At 38.0% G+C, this 20270-nt stretch overlaps 1 protein-coding gene across 1 annotated transcript in view; it reads left to right on the forward strand.

The window, feature by feature from the left end:
- ube2e2 (ubiquitin-conjugating enzyme E2E 2) overlaps window positions 1–20270 on the forward strand; it is a 56409-nt gene that overhangs the window by 1831 nt on the left and 34308 nt on the right. Inside the window, exons 2-3 of the mRNA XM_067447800.1 lie at window positions 4765–4947; window positions 16126–16176. Coding sequence (XP_067303901.1) covers window positions 4772–4947; window positions 16126–16176 — 227 coding nt within the window. The 5' untranslated portion in view covers window positions 4765–4771. The remainder of the gene's footprint in view (window positions 1–4764; window positions 4948–16125; window positions 16177–20270) is intronic.

The following is a 20270-nucleotide window of genomic DNA, read 5'->3' on the forward strand; positions in this document are numbered from 1 at the left end:
AAAAGAACCAAATCACTGGGCTAAAAATAACCCAATCACTGGGCTAAAAATAACCCAACCACTAGGATAAAATAACTCAATTACTGGGCTAAAAATTATCCAACCGCTGGGTTTGTCCATTTTCAACCCAGGTTGGGTTGTTTTTAACCCAGCATTTTTTAGTGTGTAAATATACTAAATACACTACGTGGTCAAAAACTAAAACAAAAAAACAACCAAAAAAAAAAAACGTTGCTGATTGGATTTAAGGAGGCAAATGTTTATGATTGGATCATTATTGCACTGATTATTATTAGCATGTTATATGTTTGCCAATAGTTCTTCTAACTAGGGCTTATGACAAATCATAATTGTCGATTATTCCCTTTAAGTTGTAATTGTGATTTATTACTTATAATTATCACAATTTATGTTGAGTGATGTATTTATTAGCTTTATGCCATTGTTTGAAACCACTTTGAAACCACCGCATGCCATATTATGTGACCCTGCTGGACCACAAAACCATAAACTCATAAGGGTCTGAAAGCTGATTAAATAAGCTTTGCACTGATGTGTGGTTTATGATAGGAAAATATTTGAAAATCTGGAATCTGAGAGTGCAAGCAAATCTAAATATTGAGAAAATCTCCTTTAAAGTTGTCCAAATGAAGTCCTTAGCAATACATATTACTACTAATAATACATTTTCTATATATTTACGGTAGGAAATGTACTAAATATCTCCATGGAACATGATCTTTACTTAATATCCTAATGATTTTTGGCATAAAAGAAAAAAATAATAATTTTGAATGTATTGTTGGCTATTGTCACAAATATACCTGTGAGACGCAATAAAATATGCATGGAACTATAATATTATACTAAAATTAAAACAATGGGACCTGTAGGATAACCTGTAGAAAGAAAAACACATCTTAAGCGCACACTCTAAAAGATGCTGGGTTAAAAACAACGCAAGTTGGGTTGAAAATGGACAAACCCAGCGATTGGGTTATTTTATCCCAGTGGTTGGGTTATCGCTGGGCTAAAATAACCCAATCACTTGGTTTGTCAATTTTCAACCCAACTTGGGTTGTTTTTAACCCGGGATTTTTAGAAGGCACAGATTTGATTACATATTGGTGGCATCTGTAATTGATTACAAATTCGATTAATTGTGCAGCTCTACTTTTAACTTTTATTTTATTGAGTTTGTAGTTTAATTTCATGGCCATTTTCTAGAAAGACAATGCCAAAAAATTAATGGAAATGCATGTTGTGATGAATATTTCCATCAAGAGGTGCATTGATTTTTGCTCAAGATCTTGTGTATTGACAATGCAAGAGTCCAGCACTCTGTAAAGGATCCTTCAGCACATCCCAAATTAATTTAACGTTTGGACTTTTTGTACTGGAATATGGCCAGGATGTGTCTTCCTGGATTGAAATAAAAAGCTACAAAATTAGGGTTAGAAGAACCGTTCCCAAACATGCTAATAACCAATCATAGACTCTCCAGCATATTTATATCCAAACATTGACCGTATCTTCTGCACAGCACAAAATATACAAATCCTCATTATGCTACGCTGGTGCCTTTACATTCCCAAAATATTTGTAATAATGTTCATGGGAACACCAGAAACATGCATTGAAGTAATTGGGATCTTCTTTTATTTCACACAGATTTATTTCTGCATACTTAAAATGGCAAATGCATACCATGATGAATTTGGGGCTTTGGAGTGAGTATACTGAGGACTGAGTTACGTTTCTTATTTGTGTGAGGTTTAGCCATTCAGTTTTTCTTAATCGAAACAGTCCATCCCTAAACTGTAAACTGTTTGCTTGAACATCAGAACTCGATGTGCAAAATGTTGGAGCTCACCCAAAACATTTATTCATGCTTCAAAACCCAGTAATTGTGTCAGTAAACTGGCCAATCCCACCAAAATAAAGTGTTTTTGTCATCGTGTGAGCCATACTGATCAAAATGCTTAGATATATTTGTTGATATTTGTTTAAACCATGGAAATATTTGTTATATACAAATTTCATGTTTGGTTGTTGTTTTTTTTGTTGACATTAACTGTTTTCTGTTCATTAATGTCAGTTTTGTCTTGTGGATCACACTGAGCTTTTTACTGTATACAGATTCAGACAGTATAGGTCAAATTGACCAGGGAAAGTGTAATGTAGCACATTGAAAAGAAAATTAACATTTGCATTTATATACAGTGCATTAATGTTTTGAAGAAATGTGTTTATGCACGCTTAAAATGTGGTTAGTTTTTAAGCACTATTATGTCTTTCTATAACATATACATATCTTACACACACACACACACACACACTGACACACACACACTGACACACACACACACACACACACACACACACACACACACACACACACACACACACACACACACACACACACATATATAGATGCATGCTTTTCTTTGTATTTTTGTCTTGTTTCTAGGTCAAACATCTAAACATTCTTAAAACAAGAAGCATGTACTAGACAAGTAAATATTATTGTCTTGTTTTGGGGGAAAACAACAGAAAATGAAGTGCATTTTTGCTTAAATTAAGCACAATAATCTTAATTCAAACAGAAAACAAGACTATTTTGCTTACCCTAATATTGGCAGATTATTTTGCTCAATGAATGCAAAATACTCACTTAATTCTTAGTTATTTCTCCCAAACCAAGACGAGAACTTAAGCTTGTCTAGTAAATGCTTCTAATTCTAATGCTTCTTAATGTAATCATTTTTAGATATTTGGGCTGCAAACAGACAAAAATACTACGTGAGAAAAGCATTTTTTGCGGTGTGTGTTTGTTGCAATTTAACAAACATTCCATGTCATAAATGGAATATAACAGATTTTGATGAATTTTGCATGTGATGGCCCACTTAAACAATTGAACTTGTAAAAAGCGCTATATAAATATAGGTGACTTGACAAGTTGTGAAGAGTTTGAGAATCAACTCCTCAGTTTTGCTCAAGCCATGTGCATTTAGTCATTGTGCAAATTCTCTTTTGCACACATGTGCCAAAACAAATGCAATTTGCTTAAATGCAATAAGAAATTCTAATCTCTAATCTTTCCTGTAGCTCAAACAGTAGAGCATAGCGCTAGCAACGCCAAGGTCATGGGTTCGATTCCCAGGAAAAGCAAGAATTGACAAAAAAAATGTAAAATATGTACCTTGAATGCAATGTAAGTCGCTTTGGATAAAAGCGTCTGCCAAACGCGTAAATGTAAATGTAATCTGATGTGAACAAGAAACAAATTGTTCAGAGATCTTGTTTTGAGGGCGAAAAAAGTCTTGCAATTGAGGGAGAACTGTAATTTCAGTCCAGAATCAGATCCATTACCCCTGAATGAGTGAACCAGGGACTAAAGGTGCCCAAACACAACCTAAAACATCACACATCCATGTGATTTATCTGTGGCTGGAATGAAACACGCTCGATTTGAAGGGAAATAACTCAAGCAGGACTGTAAACCGAGAGTATTGTGACTGTATTTGGACTCTGCGCTATTAACTCCCTGGCATGACTGGATGTGCGCGGCACTTTAAATGTTTTATGACTCATTTCCCACATTATCACAAAACGACTTGACCCGTAAAATCCGTTCCTCAGAAGTGTTAATACCTTCCTGTTGGTGTATCTGTGATCATTTACGACTTGGATCTAAAAGAGAGGTGACCAAACTCGAACGGCAACTTTTGAAGCGGGGTCTCCGTATTCTCCATGGCATGCATCTTTTATGTTTGTTTAAACGATGTGCTGAGAGCGTAGGTATGTATTAGCGGGACTCGTGTGGCTCAGAGGGTTTCCTTGCCGCTGTATTTCTTCTGATAACATCAGAAACAATCATCAGAACTCTCGCAGATCAGATAAACATCTAAATCCTGATCAAATGTCTGGGAGAAAATACTACAGCATTATTTCATTTCAGTTCACTTCCTGCGACCGCACAGGAAACCTGCTTTAAATTCCTCCTGAATGAAAGTGGGCCCGCGTTATGCTGATGACGTCTTTATACATGCACTCCAATTGCATCCTTTGAGTTAATGTTGTTTGCAAATGTCATAATTGGACATGTTTTTATCTGCTGAATACTGACTGTTGTGTGATGCATTTCCATATTTGCATGAAATACATATTTGCATGTTATTTGGAATAATGTGCATGATAAGACCAGACGCATGCATTGAAAAACGAAAGAAGGCCAAACAAAAGCAGAACGAGAACTCATTCTTGTGTGAAATGTTGCAGTGACAACATAATGTTTTATGAATGATTTGCACAGAAGGTTGTAATTTTTTTTTAGCAATTCTGGGATTTATGCACAATCCATTTTTTTTTTTAAATCTTCGACCGATATCTTCCATATTGCCTAAAAATATGAAAACATCTGCCCTTTGGCTGAATGCATGAATCCCCAGAAATGTGCATTAAGAAAATTTGAGAGAAATAGTTTGTGAAACCATTGCATTAAATTGAATGCAATTAATGATTTACACAGAACAGCAAATCCCACAAAACACACACAAAAAACTATGCAGTTTATTAATTACAGCTCAGCGTTCAGAGTCAAAGACCTCACGTTAAGAGTTAATCCGATTCCTCTGCCTTTGGATCGCTGTTTTATTATTCAGCGCAGCTGGAATTAAGACAACTATTGACTTCATACCCCAGTGACTTCACCCGGCGGTCTGCTAATGTAATCGTGTGTGAATCCTGCTGTTCGTCCAGGGCCAAGATGTCTAGTGAGGTGCAGAGACCAGATGATAGCCCCAGCACCAGCGGAGGGAGTTCAGATATCGAGCAGCGGGAGACGGCTCCTCCTCAGCAGGAGCGCGATCTGGTTGTGCCCAAGAAGAAGGAGACCAAGATCTCCAGCAAAACTGCAGCCAAACTCTCCACCAGTGCCAAGAGGTAACCAAATCTGTGTTTTGCTTCACGACCCAGGTTTTACTAGTTAGGACACATTTCTCAATACTTAAGTCACTCTTTCAAAACCCTGTAACAGTTCTCCTAACCCAGAGGTTTTCAAACTGGGGTGCGGGGACCCCCAGGGGTCCTCCAGAAGGGTCCAAGGGGTCCCCAGAAAAATTTCTGATAATTAAAAGACAAAGCAAAAATGGATAAAGTCTACCAAACAATCTAACTGTTTAATTTCTAAACGTTTCTCACCTTGTTTGCCTCATACATACCTTTCAGAATGGTATATGTTTGCTTTGTATCTAGTTTTTCTCACTATAGTTCCCTTTATCTCTCTCGCTGGGTTCGTAGAGCAGTGTTCGTAATGCGGTACGCAAGCTACTTACCGGTACATACATTTATTGTGAAAGTTGCTTATACAAGCAATTTTTGTTTGAACACCTTCTTCAGGTTTATACATCCAACATTAAGTATATCCAATTTAAATTTGGAAACAATGTTGTATTTAAAGCTCCACTGTGTGATATTTTCCCCCATCTAGCGGTGTAAAGGTATATGAACATCCAGTGAATAATAGTTTGTGTTCCTCTCTATTCTGATTTCGTTTTAACTCCTACGGTGGCCGATTTAGTCCAAGTTTAACATGGCAATCCTCCTCTTCACATTCGACATGGTGCCATCGAGTGTTAACACGCGAAAGGCAAAGCTTGAATTTACGGGTATGTCCCTCTTTGGCTAATGTACTTTCAAGATGGAGGAGCAACATGGCGACCGCCATTCGAACCCCTCACCCGTATGTATTTTCAATGGCATATTATAAACTTACGAGAATACTTTATTACTTGAAAGAAGTAAATATACATTAATGAGCACATATATTTGTGAAAGAACTAAGTGTTTTTAGCTAAGAATAAACTAAAAAAGTTACACAGTGTAGCTTTAAAATGTCACACTATTTATCTAACAGTTTAAATGTTTTTTCACTCATAAAAATATATAGATGGATTTAAAGGGGTCCCCCATAAAGGTGCATCATATTTGGAGGTCCTTGGCATGGTAAAGTTTGAAAACCCTTGTCCTAACCAACTGCTCATTTCACATTCAAAATGCACTAAAACTAATAATGCATGTCTCAAATCAAGTCATTCTTCCAGAACACTAACATAGGGAACGTGCTGCCTAACAGACACATTTTGGCGCAGTTTACACCTGGTATTAATATCGTTTTGGTCGATCAGATCACAAGTACCCTCCGATCATCTGAGCTTGGTCTTTTGTCCACTCCTCGTTTTAGGTTGTCCATTGTAGATGGTAGGGCATTCAGTATCAGTGCACCTAAATTATGGAATTCGCTTCCCTTACTATTGTGTAATTTATCTTCTCTGTCTCCCTTTAAGACCTAGCTTAAGACATATCTATTTAATTTGTGTTTTGAATAATGCGGCTATAGAATACCTGTGCTTCTCTTGTTTTTTGTGAGTATGCTAATGTACTATTGTGCAAATGTATTGTCTAACACTATGTAAAGCGACCTTGAGCTTTGGAAAGGCTATATATATATATAGATATATATATAAACTTCTCTTCTTCTTCGGGTAGAGAAAACAGACACATTGCCGTTTACACCTGGTGTCTCTTTTGTCCACTTTCAGCCACTTCTGTCCTGATTTCTTCAAGAGGAGGGTCTATTGGTGACAAAGTTTAAAGGGATAGTTCACCCAAAAATGAGCCTGTGATGTTTATCTGCTGACCCCCAGGGCGTCCAACATGTAGGTGTGTTTGTTTCTTCAGGAGAACACAAATGAAGATTTTTAACTCAGCTGTTGCTCGTATAATGCATGTCAATGGGGTGTAATTCTATGAGAGTGAAAAACACACAGACATACGAATCCATATTAAACCCTACGGCTCGTGGAGACACATTGATGTCTTAAGACACCAAACGATCGGTTTGTGAGAGAAATCGAACAGTATTTATATAATTTTTTTACCTCAAATACAACACTCGCGCCATCTCTTCCGCTGGGTGAGGTCAAATGCACAAAATGTATTATACTATACGCGAGGGACATCACTTCCGACGCATGTATCCCATTGAGATACACCATATATTTTGACCTCACCCAGCGGAAGAGATGGCGCGAGTGTTGTATTTGAGGTAAAAAAATTATATAAATACTGTTCGATTTCTCTCACAAACCGATCGTTTGGTGTTTTAAGACATCAATGTGTCTCCACGAGCCGTAGGGTTTAATATGGATTCGTATGTCTGTGTGTTTTTCACTCTCGTAGAATTACACCCCATTGACATGCATTATACGAGCAACAGTTGAGTTAAAAATCTTCATTTGTGTTCTCCTGAAGAAACAAACTCACCTACATCTCTGAGGCCCGGGGAGTCAGCAGATAAACATCACAGGCTCATTTTTGGGTGAACTATCCCTTTAAATCCTGTCTGGCTGTTGCGCTTCACATAATGTTCACTCATCAGTAGCGGAGAGGAGCGGGTCTTTTAGAGGCGGTTTGAATGTATTTGACCACATGAGCTTTTACACTACAACCGCAATCCGGTCAAATGCATTTTCAACCACCTCTGAAGGTGGACAAGCTTAAAAAGTTTTACACCCCGTTTACTCCTGTATTGAGTGCCATCCACTTGTGATCCGATCGACCAAAGCACTGGGGTGTAACAATACACTCAATACAATTGTGATACTGAATTCACGACACAATACATATCGCGATATTTCAAGCCAAAATAAAGAGGTTTTCGATGCAGGCATTGGATATCTTAAGCCTTGTGCACACACACACACACACCTCTCCTGCTATTAATGCACTATACCTATAAGAGTAAACCATCTAAAACACTTTAAATAATCATATTACTTAAACCAAATGTGATCTGGTGATTTAAATGATGTTTGCGCTTTCGCTCTGAGGAAATCAATCACAGTTATAATCACAAGAAAGCGTGCCAAAATGACCATTCCTGAACTAAACAAATGTTTAGCTCATCCAAAAATATAATTAATGTTGTTCTCGCGCGTCACGCTCGCATCTCAACGTCCTGTTTACTATAGTATGTGTGTCGTTGTAAATCTGCTCATCATATAAAGCCATCGTGCCTCTTCAGGAGACATGGTAAAAAAAAACTAACCGAGTGTCTAATCCAAATCCATGTCCTTTATGACATTTTTTGGATCTTTTAAGTTTGAGAGGACTCTTTGTCCTTGGACTTTAAATGGAGGGACAGAAATTTCTAAGGTTTCATAGATAATATCTTGATTTCTTTTTGGAAGTTAAACGAAGTGACACGAGAGTGAGGACATGATGACAGAATTGACATGTTTGGGTGAATTATACCTTATAAATACAATAGTTGAGCCTTGGATAAAACAAATCTATATCACGAATCATATCTTTCGCATCAACGATACGTATAGTCACATATCTCTAAATGAAGCCCCCACCCATTACACGCACCTAATACCAGTTAAACAGGGCCCTTTTCACTCATAACTTTAAAAACACATACACGGGCAGTATTACACAATGATTTCATTTGTAAAATGTCTTTTCAAAACAAGAGTTAGCCTACAGCTCTGCTCATGCTTGCATTATTCCTTCACCCCTTTTGTATAGTTGATAACATAAAGGCCCATTCATATCGTTCTTGGTGTGAACTGACCTAAACTATTGAGTAAGTGTTCAGATACATCTAATCATTTAGATTTTTTCATTCAGTTTTATATGCTGTACCAAAATCATGGCAAAGTACCCAGTAAAGCAGAATATATGCCAAGCTACTAGGGGTGTAATGGTACACAAATCTGTCGGTTCGGTATGTACCTCGAAGTCACACTTTGCCATGATTTTGGTACAGCAGTTTTACAAAATTGCTTTTAATTTATTTTTGTTTAACAGTGGTTTACAGATTTTTTTTATCAGTCCTTTAATTAATTCAATTATAGCTAAAAGTTTCTCAAAGATAATGCTGTAAATATAGAAAGTCCTTACTTAGGCTACACATTGAAATATTAAAGGTTAACAACAGAGTCCAACTATTAGCCTCAATTAAGTTATTTACTTTTAGATATAATAATCAATATTTATAAGCTTCACACATAAGGCAATTTTTGCATTAACTTCTACATTTAATTATATATTTTTTCTTCGCCAATTCGTTTTTGAAATGAATAATGAACATGGTACAGGTACATAAAGATTTGGCGGCGTTTGTGTTTGAGTGAGAAAAGAGTTTATGTCACTGAGCACGTTTACATGCACACCAATAAGCTGAAAACTCACTAATATCCGCTTAGTGAAAAAGTTTTCCCCGTTTACATGCAAACCAGTAAACTGGCATGCAAGTAAACCACGTTTACATGACTATTAATAAACCAGTTATTTCCATGTAGCAATGTCAAAAATAATAGTTTCCGTATCTGACAAATGCTACATCAGTTGTGATGTTAAGTAAAGCTTGGAACGTGTCATCCGGAAATATTTCAGCTCATATTATTCTCTCATGCAGTTCCAGAGCCTCTTCTACTTCTGCTGCATGAGATAAGAACACATCTTTACAATTTTCTGGGTCTTAAAAGAGTCTGTGTTTGTGATTTATATGTCCTTATTTCATGCAAAACACTCGCTGGATACATTTAAATCTGCTCTAAGTTTGCGTTTTTGTCACCTATCACACATGCGCACTTCAATAAGCCGACAGAAAGCAGGTTAATGTGTTTACATGCAGCACGAAATCGGGGTAAGAGGCAAAAACGACCTGTGTTGACCGGTTTACGCTTACGCCGTTTATGACCTTAAGGTCTTTGCACACTGAGTCCGATATTTTCGAATGCGTTTTTTCGTATTCGTAATCCGAAAAATTCGTCACGCGCAGAGACCTTGCACACTGAGTCCGATGCGTATTAATGAATGCGTTACGGAGAAAAAACGCAAAAGAAGGACAGTGACGTCTAGTGAGGATGATTTGTTTGTCCTGAGGAGATATTGTTCATCCACTCCTGCAATCGCGTAGAGAGGAGATTTTCTCCTCCTTATCAAGCGGGATTATCCAGACCGACCGATTCACAGTTTCAGTGGCTCAGTTTGATGCTTTGCTAGCGATACTGGGGCCACATTTTAAAAAGAAGACCACTAAATTCTGTGAATCAATTGATCCCGAACACCTGGCAGTATGTCTATGGATCCGATCTCACACACACACACACACACACACACACACACACACACACACACACACACACACACACACACACACACACACACACACACAGCTTTACAGAGACTTGATGTGCTATAATTATAGCTGTGATATAATATTTGTGGTATTTTTGCTTGAATAATATGTATGGTGGCTCTGAGTTATCAAAACGTCTCTTTTTAAGGATTTACGCGTTTTTACGGATGCGAAAAGGCAGAAAATCGAACCTGTTCCGAAATTTTTTTTTTGACGGCCGAAAGTTTCGGAGGCAGTGTGCAAGCATTATTGACATAACTTGAGGTCGAATTTATTTTTTGACGTGCGTAAATTTCGCATGCGAATTACGGACTCAGTGTGCAAAGGCCTTTACTCTGATAAAAGAAAACTGGTTACCGCGTTTACATGACCATGTACATTGTCGGTTTATTAGGCATAATCGGCTTAAGAACGTGCATTGTCAACCATAGACTGTAAAAAAAATATGGAGGTAGTGTCCGTGACGTCACCCATAGGATTCCGATAAGCCGTTCTGAAGCGTAAAGCTTTCTCCTGCTTTTAAAAAGTTGCTAACTTAAAGGGTTAGTTCACTCAGAAATGAAATTGATGTCATTAACTCCTCCCCCTAATGTCGCTCCACACCCGTAAGACCTCCGTTCATCTTCACACACAGTTTAAGATATTTTATATTTAGTCTGAGAGCGTATGCAAGTGTATGCACACTATACTGTCCATGTCCAGAAAGGGAATAAAAACATCATCACAGTAGTCCATATGAGACATCAGTGGGTTAATTAGAGTCTCTTGAAGCATCCAAAATACATTTTGGCAGTGGCGGCTCCAGAGATTTTCTGTTGCAGGTGCTATGGGGATGCTTAACACTTAAGAGAAGGTGCTTTGAATTTTGCGGCATCATTATGGCATTATGGAGTCGCACCCTGGTTTAAATTAATACGTACACACCCGCCTTATATAGTGAACTATATATATATATATATATATATTATATATATATATATATATATATATATATATATATATAATTAATATTAAATATAATTAATATTAAATATAATATAATTCTGGGCTCTCTTGAGGATGGTTGCTAATATCACCTGCAGCTCAAACCGTAACCATAGTTGCCAAGTCCGCGTGTTACGCGACTTTGGGCTTCTTTTTGGGCAAGTCGTGTTAAAAATCTTGAGTCGTGGGTTGCGTTTTTTTGGGCTTATTTTTTAAAATGTGTTTGCTTGTTAGGAAAATATGACAAGCAACTTTGTTTCTTAGCTGTTTTGTCCAGTACATTGCTGACACGGTCTTCTCACAGCTAATGGCCATTCAATGCAACGATACTGCAATTCGTCCTCATACATCCCGCCTCGCTCCTCATTGAAGAAAAATCGCGTTCAACGTGCAGCATGTGATGTGACCATAGACTGGGACATTATAAATGCACGTAATGATAGTTCGTAGACGTAAATAGACGAATACATTTTTTGTTTTACAAACAATACAACCAGAAGACATGTACAGAGACGGAGGAAACGGAGGAGAGGCACCTAATTTACCGATTTTTAAAAAAAATGATAATAATAGATTTTTTTTATAATGTACTTTTTAATTCAGAAGAATCTCAATGTATTTATTATTACAGGCTATGATAAAACAATAAAATAAAATGTGTGCATGTTCACCACTGCTAATGTGTACATTAACTCCGACTATGGGTTACCATAATTAGCCTTCACATCACTTTTTCCATCTCCAAACCTCTTCTGTTCACAGCCTTTATTGCAATTTGAATAATTTCGTAATATCACATCTGTTTTTGCTTTTCAAACTCTGAAAGGTTTCAATTTAATAGCAGGCTCATTTATTGATAAATTGTTGATCATAAATTATATTGATAATAATATAGTAATATTGGGCTTGTTTTTGAAGCTGCAGTTGATTATTTATCTCGTGAGAGTTGGTAACACTGACTGACTGTAACGTTAGCATACTCAATGAAAACCGCCGCCGCCGATTCTCTGTCTTTAAGTTCATCCCAGGAATTTTCTTGTTCTTGAGGCTCTGTGATGACGAGTGTTGTGTCTGCACCTTCACAGTCTCGTTTCTCGTTTCAGGATATGACTCAGAACGTGGACGTTTAGGGAGCAAAAAACGATCCATTTTGGTGTAACGTTATTTTACTTTGCTAAAACTCGCTATCAAAAACAAGCTCAGAGGTTCGCGGGCGCCGAGCCCATTGGCCAAAGATGATCACCTGTTTGGGCCTCATGTATTTAAGACTAATATATAATTTTAAATTATTATTTAATTCCTATTTTAAAAACATGAGAGAATATTCAAACATGACTTTAAAATATGAATATAAAAAATTACAGACATTTCTTGGGGGTGCTGGGCAGGTGCTATGACTAATATAGGGGGAGCTGCAGCACCACCTAGCCCCCCCCTGGCGCCGCCACTGCATTTTGGTCCAAAAATAACAAAAACTACGACTTTATTCAGCATTGTCTTCTCTTCTGCGTTCCTCAAATAAAGATTTAAATGGTTATGAATCAGCGGATTGATTTATGAGTCGGATCGCGTGTCAAACGGCTGAAATAACGTGCCATTGGCGATCCGAAACATGAATCAATCCGCTGATTCATAACCGTTTGAATCTTTATTTGAGGAACGCGGAAGAGAAGACAATGCGGAATAAAGTCGTAGTTTTTGTTATTTTTGGACCCAAATGTATTTTGAGACTCTAATTAACCCACTGATGTCTCATATGGACTACTGTGATGATGTTTTTATTCCCTTTCTGGACATGGACAGTATAGTGTGCATACACTTGCATACGCTCTCGGACTAAATCTAAAATATCTTAAACTGTGTGTGAAGATGAACGGAGGTCTTACGGCTGTGGAACGATATTAGGGGGAGGAGTTAATGACATCAATTACATTTTTGGGTGAACTAACCCTTTAACTATTCATATGATTAGTTTCCCCTGATATAAAAGAGCTACGACCCACTGGTTGAGATGCATTAGTCTCTTTTGCAGACGTGTAAACCTCTCAATGTCAAAGCATTCAACTTGCAAAGAAAATAACATGTTTGGATGCTTTTACACCAGAGGGATGTGTGTAATCGCCCTGTCTGATTGGAGCAGGTGACTGTAGCGCGCTGAAGTTTGCTTCAATGCACTTCTATTGTTCTCAGCTCTGTGAACGGGCCTCGCTGGCAGCGCTGTAGATTCTCTGAAGGCCCGACTGCAGTAAGACGGCATTATGCAATCAGTTGAGCAAAGCTTTGCTGGGACACGGCGCTTTTTATAACACAGACTGCGGCATCCTGTTCCTTCTGCTTTTAAGTGCATATCAAGAGCCAAACATTCCCTTTTGGACTGCGGATGGTTTATGTCTGCTTGATGTCGAAGCCTCGGGGTTCAGACGTCGACATCAAAGGTGTTTGTTCATGAATGTTTTGAGCCTCCAAATTAAAACAATTAGCTTGTGCAGAGATGAGAATCGATTCCCTCTGTGGTCTGTTAAAGCAATAGTTCGTCCAAACATGAGCATTTTTAAGGTTAATGCAATTATAGATGCTAACTATTGTTAATTCAAAGGCATTCAAATTATGCAAGGAATTCAGATTTCTATAAAACAGAAATAAGTTGTATGCAATTACAAAAAATATTTAACTGCTATTAACACAGCATCTGTTTTTCTGCATCCTTTGTCTAGCTTTACTTTATATGATCACGCTCGTATTCATACAAATGCTTTTAAACTATTCAAGAGCGACAAGACACAAGAGAACACACTGTCTGTGATTGTCCTGACTATGACACACACACAGACACACACACACAAATACATACGCCAGAATCCAGTTCTTTTTCGCTCTTGAACGAACAATAAAACTGAATTATGCCAAAATGCTGTTTTGTGGAATATCCTCATAAGAGCGTCTCAAATGAGTTGAATAATGTTTTAAAGGTGCACTATGCAACTTTCCGTCCACTGGAGGGCGCCTATTCAAAACAAATGCGTAGTTTGATGACGCAAAGTGTGAGCGCAGTATCTTGGGACATGTGGTCTTCACCTCACAGCCGGTGGAAAATAGGACTCGGGCAGAAATCATGTTCATGGATGCGGTTATTAATGTTACTGTAGTGTAAAGCAGAGCAGGACCGAGTGTTGTGGAGCTGAGCACAGCTGCTGGAGCGATTGTTAAACAAACACACGGCTCGCGAGGACCGGGACTTTTATTATGATGGGACAGGACACAGTCGCCGGGCACCCGCACTATTTCTGCTTTTTCCGGCCATGAGTATAAGGTAAAGCAGCTCTGTTTATCATATTAGATACATTTAAGTGTGTTTAGAATGATGTTCTGACGTTCATCTGTGCGTTCCCTCGGCACTGCTGTGACTTGTTCACACTGCTAAGAGTAAAGCGCTTCTGCAGAATAAAACCGAGGGTAACGCAGATGTGACGCGATTGACAGGCGACTCCCTCAAACGCTATGCTGACACGTCCCTGTCTTTTGTTAAAATAGCAATTTTCTCACAATTTACAAATAGTTGGAAACATTTGGAATAATTAGGTACTCAACTGAACAAAATATATAACACCGGCCTAGTGGTTTTTGAATATTTTACTGCAAAAATACTACATAGTGCACCTTTAAATGAACTTGAAGAGTTGTGAGGAAACGAGTTGTGCGTGACAGCGGCAGATCTTAAAGTGACAGCAGCCACTAATGATGTCAGTCATTAATGTTCATCACACAACAGAGGAAACACCAGCTTTAATACGAATTCATCTTTATTTCATTTATTATTCATGCAGTGCAGACTGTTTGATAACTTTATTCAATTTCTGTATTTCTGTTAGACCGTTAGGAAGGCCAGAGGTAAATATGACATTTATTATAATGGGTTTATGTGAAGATTGTTTCAACTTCACTTAAATGAAGTTATTTTTTTAAAGCCTAATAAATGTTGAAATTGATATAGCTTTCAATTACACTGTAATGTTGAATGTCTATCATTAATGTTCATTTTCAGTGTCAGTGGCACTGGCCTTCAGTCAATAAAAGATGAGTAATTTGAAAAGGTTTAAAATATACTGTCTTTAAGTTGTTTCTACATTAATTTGGAGAGTAACTGGGAATTTTTTACAATATAAACTCTGTTTTTAAACCCAATTAGGTACAGAAAAATGTACAAGAAAATTATTTGTATATAAGGTGTGTGTGTGTGAGTGTAATATTCCCAAGCCTAGTAGGTGTACTTCAGCTATATATTGACATTTATTCATGCACAGCAGTTATCTTTAGGCTGGAGTCATAAATCAATTTATTGTCTGAAAAACATACTCCTATTGCTGCTTTTCAATGATATAGTGCGGCTTAAACACCCACAAACGGCAACCCACTACTCATGGTTGATGTTTAGCTGATGTATGGTTTCCTGTCGAAGGAAACGTGTGTTTAAAGAACAGGCATCGTCGCAGTTACTGTGTGTGTGTGTGTGTGTGTGTGTGTGTGTCACTTTTAGTGGAAATGAAAAACCGCTTGATTTCACACGCTTTGACCTCGGAGATAACAGCAGGTATCGCTGGCAAGAAAATGCCAGGCTTGAAAAGTGCAACGGCTTAAATGTGCATTTTGAAAATTGTGAAATCTATTAGGCCACCTACCTGATGACAAGCGGTGTTTGAATGCGTGTAAAAACGGCAGGCAGGGAATCTAACCCGAGTGCATTTGACCTGATGATTTTATGTAAATGCATCTGAATTTGATGGGTGAATTTGGTTGCAGATTGTGGTTGTCGCTTTTGCAAATAAACCGTGCACGCAATAAAATTAAGCAGTCAAAGCAGCTGTTTTTAGCAACCTCGGGTACGTGGCATTTTGATCTCCGTTAAATAAATACTTCTTGTGTTGCAGGATTCAGAAGGAGCTTGCAGAAATCACACTTGACCCTCCACCGAACTGCAGGTAAGCGTGTGTGTTTCTAAACGGGCTGCTCTTTGTGCTAGAGAGAGAGAGAGAGAGAGAGAGAGAGGAGGAGGGGGAGATAATGGCGAGAGAGGATAATGGTTATTGTGTGTTGATGAGGCTGTCAGGCTCGCGAGTGAGAAGAGAGATGAGTGACGGGGCGCCCTGGGGGCCGCGGAGGAAAAGACAGACCTTAATAAAGCACATAACTGGAACTGACATTGCCATTGATTGCCCTCATGTTTGTATCAAGAGAATAATTACCCACTAGCCCTTGCGTTCAGAGACTAAATTTCAGAGCGATCCTGAAAAGCGTCACGTGGGAGATTTGGATAATTCCTTTGTATTGCCCGGATCTATTTAGATTAAGATCTCACTAGGCATTTTGACTGACTTCCAGGGCGTGAGTGGATTTAGTTATGGTTATCTTTTGTTTTTTTTAACGGCTTATATCTCAAGACTGCTGTATACTGAAGACTCGGTCTCGAGACCATATTTTAATGGCCTTGGTTTTGTCATTTGGACTCGGTATTGACTCGTACTCGAACATATTTGGAATTGGACTTACTCCTGAGTCCCATTCAAAATATTTCATGATTATTACTGTATGTTAAGATTTCTTTAAATGGATGTTTGATTGACACGTCCAATGATTGGTGATTTTAGTTGCCCAAAAATATTTAGTTACCCATCTTCCACCAAAAATATCTGACAGAAGGCCGCCCGCCCTCTCTCCCTCCGGCACATTCACACTTTTGCATTAAAAAGACAGAAATTTTTCTGCAGTCACTCTTGTGCACGCCCTCCGTAACGAAAAAGTCAACTAAATTGAGTTTTAATGTTGTTTGTGGATTTTTCTCTGAACCCGGTCTCGACTCAATGACTCGAATGAGCTGGTCTCGACTACAACACTGTCTCAAGAACATATCTGTCATTTGGGCTAAAATAAATAAAATAAGATTTATTTATTTATAATTGTTTCAAAACAGCAGGTTTACTACAATTATATGGCATTAAACATCCACAGGCTGTATGTTTTGGCCGGAGTCATAAAGTAATTTATCATAAAAATAATGACATTTATTTATGACTTTCTTGCCTGAAAGGCTTGTAATATTTAGGGATAGGTATCATTTTTATAACCGTTTCAAATTTCCCAGAACCGCTGATTCGATAAGAAACGCGCATTTCGTTTCCACTTATCGGTTGATGTGTGCGCATTTTAATTTGATTCAGCAGTTTGAGCTCAAAAGACGTGCTCACAGTACGGCTTCTCAATGAATAATGCAGGATAATGAGCTCTCTTCCTCGTCTTTTTGCACAGCACACCAACGGATACACACAAATATGCCAAACTATTCTGCCATTGAAAATGCGTGTGTATCCGTATATTGGATCCGTGCAGCTCTTAAAGTGACGGCAGCATACATTTACATTTTACATTTATGCATTTAGCCGTTGCTTTTATCCAAATCGACTAACAACTAGGGCCGTGTTGAAAAAATCGATTCACCAATTCTGAATCGATGTTCATATTAATTTCTAAAGATCGATCCGTAACTCAGAGGATCGATTTAATAATAGGCCTACATTTTCCCCGTGAATTTTAATTTGCCGCGTCATTGAATTCACGCATGTGAGCGAGGTGGAAGGACATTAAAACAACGAACATGGCAGCTTTGAAAACTCCAGAACCGCCGCGGACAGAGAATACTAGAGTAGATAAACAATCTCAAGCCGAAGCTCTCGTCACTATACCGCCGCCGCCGTGCTGAAGAAGCGCCGCGGACAGACCGAGTTTTCCCTCACTTCCTCTTCTCTTACCGCGGCGGACAGAGAATACTAGAGTAAGGTAGACGAGTGAACTCAGGCTGCTGGATATGTCGAGAACGCGGCTTGCGTCACAGCCGTTCTCACTGCAGCGCGCGCTTACTGCCAAGGAAGTTGTATTGGCTGGCTTGTCATGACAGCACACGCCCTCTCCACAGCGCACAGTTGTTCTTTACAACCATCAATCCTCCATTAATTTGCAGTTGAATGTCTATAATAATAGTATCAATATGTTGCATAACTACAGTCCTGTAATATTCAGGTAACAGCTGGAAAAAATGCTTTCTTTAAAAACACTTATCTAAATCTCAAAGATCGGATCGGATAATGAGAATCGATTCAAGATCTTGAGAATCGGAATCGAATCGATTCTTGAAATTTGAATCAACCCAGCCCTACTTACAACTGAGGAGTACAGGAAGCGATCTGTCACGAAGAGGTGAAGAAACACAAAAAGTGCCTTAAATACAAAGTTTTGGACATTACTCAGAGTAGCCTAAGCTAGAATAGGGAGGGAATTGAGAAAAATAAAGGAACAATTTTGATTATTTTTTTTTTAATGACAAGATTAAGTGCTCACGGAAGAGATGAGTTTTTAACCTGTCTTTTGAATAAGTCAGTGGTTCTGCCATTAGGGATTATCAAACAAAAGATTACAAGAAAATTCACTTGCTGTTCTTGACTGAAATAACGTTTGTGCACTTTATTATTAAAATATAGGCTATGCATTACAAATATAGTCAGTGTTATTTTACATTTGATTACAGTTTCTGTATGTAAATGTAACGGAGGCCAGCTAGTAGAAGTTGCTGTGTGAGTAAACCTCACGGCGGACCCGGGTTCGAGTCCCAGTCCAAACAGTAGGGGTTACATAAATACCTGAAAAAATGATGCTTGAAATGTTATATTAGCTAGGCTAGTGTTTTTTGCTGTGGTATTTTTCAAACATAGGCAAACGTTTCTAGCCTGTTGAATTTTGTTCATAGTATTCAGCCACAATGAAATGTTTTGCAATAAGACTTGATGTGAGAATAAATTTTATTTTTTATTATTGGAATCAATAAGAATCATAATATTTGATACCCAACCCTAGTATTGTAATTTTTTTCCTTACCACTATTTTATTTATTTATTAGTTGTTTAATGATTTTAATGGAACCAGAACATTTCTTGCATGTCCTAGTAATATTTACTGAATAAATTGGCTATTTATGGATGTACTCTATCCATAAATAGCTATTGGTAGCTTTATTTTCCAGCTATTTCTTTCCTAGTTTTATCATCTGCTGAGTGAAAATCCTGATCACTTTAGCATAACCGCACATCATTCATGTGTGCAGCACAAACGGTGTGAGTTTCAACCCAACTTGCCACTATTTCTATACAGATTAAGACACGGATATTGTCGGATAAAGATGGTATCAATGCTTTCAGAATAAATCAATGCATGCAACTGGAGATGTCATATTCAGAGTTATCATATGGCACTAAAATCTTCACTTTTAGGAATTATCGTGATATTTTTATGGATTATATCTTATACTGTGGTTGTATTTTTATCCTGTATCCTAAGAAATGTGTCCCTTCTGCCAGATGCACCAGATGCAAGTGTAATAATAAATAATTTTTACTTTGTAAGCCGTTCACGACATACAAACGAGAATTGAACGGAGCTGTTTTTGTCAGAGTGCTTCCTATTCAACTCTTCCCGTATCAATAAGAGTGTCTCCGAAATTGATATTGAGCTGCAAAGGAAAGCTGTAGGTGTTCTTTTGATATTTGTGTGCAGGTTTTTGTGCTTGTGAGCTGAACCGACAGTAATAGGATTTCGTCAACAAAGAGAACCACAGGCGCCGTTTGAGACTGGATGCTGAGGTCTAGGAATAAATACTGTAACACTTCTTTCCAGCAGTACATTGTGAGCGGTACGCCATTGTGGAACTAGCTGCAGTTTTACAGCGAGTGAATGACGGCGTCAGTCTCGAGAACCAACAGGCTAAATTCAGACTGCGTGATGTAATTGTGGTCAGGCGGCAGGAAATAACTGTGTTGGTGACAGACTTTTCAGTGTTAGACACCTTGTTAGAGTGCCATGTGACAGAAGAAGTGTGTCAAACGTATAAACCGACAAGTCAGAAATGCTTTACTATTTTTAAAAGAGCTTTTATATCTACTGTAGTAGGGATGGAACGACTACCGATTATTGTTTATTGATATTGTTTAAAATGAAATTATCATTAAAACCACGTTTGATTATCGCGATT

Source organism: Pseudorasbora parva, chromosome 7 (assembly GCF_024679245.1).
Source record: "Pseudorasbora parva isolate DD20220531a chromosome 7, ASM2467924v1, whole genome shotgun sequence".
Taxonomy (NCBI): Eukaryota; Metazoa; Chordata; class Actinopteri; order Cypriniformes; family Gobionidae; genus Pseudorasbora; species Pseudorasbora parva.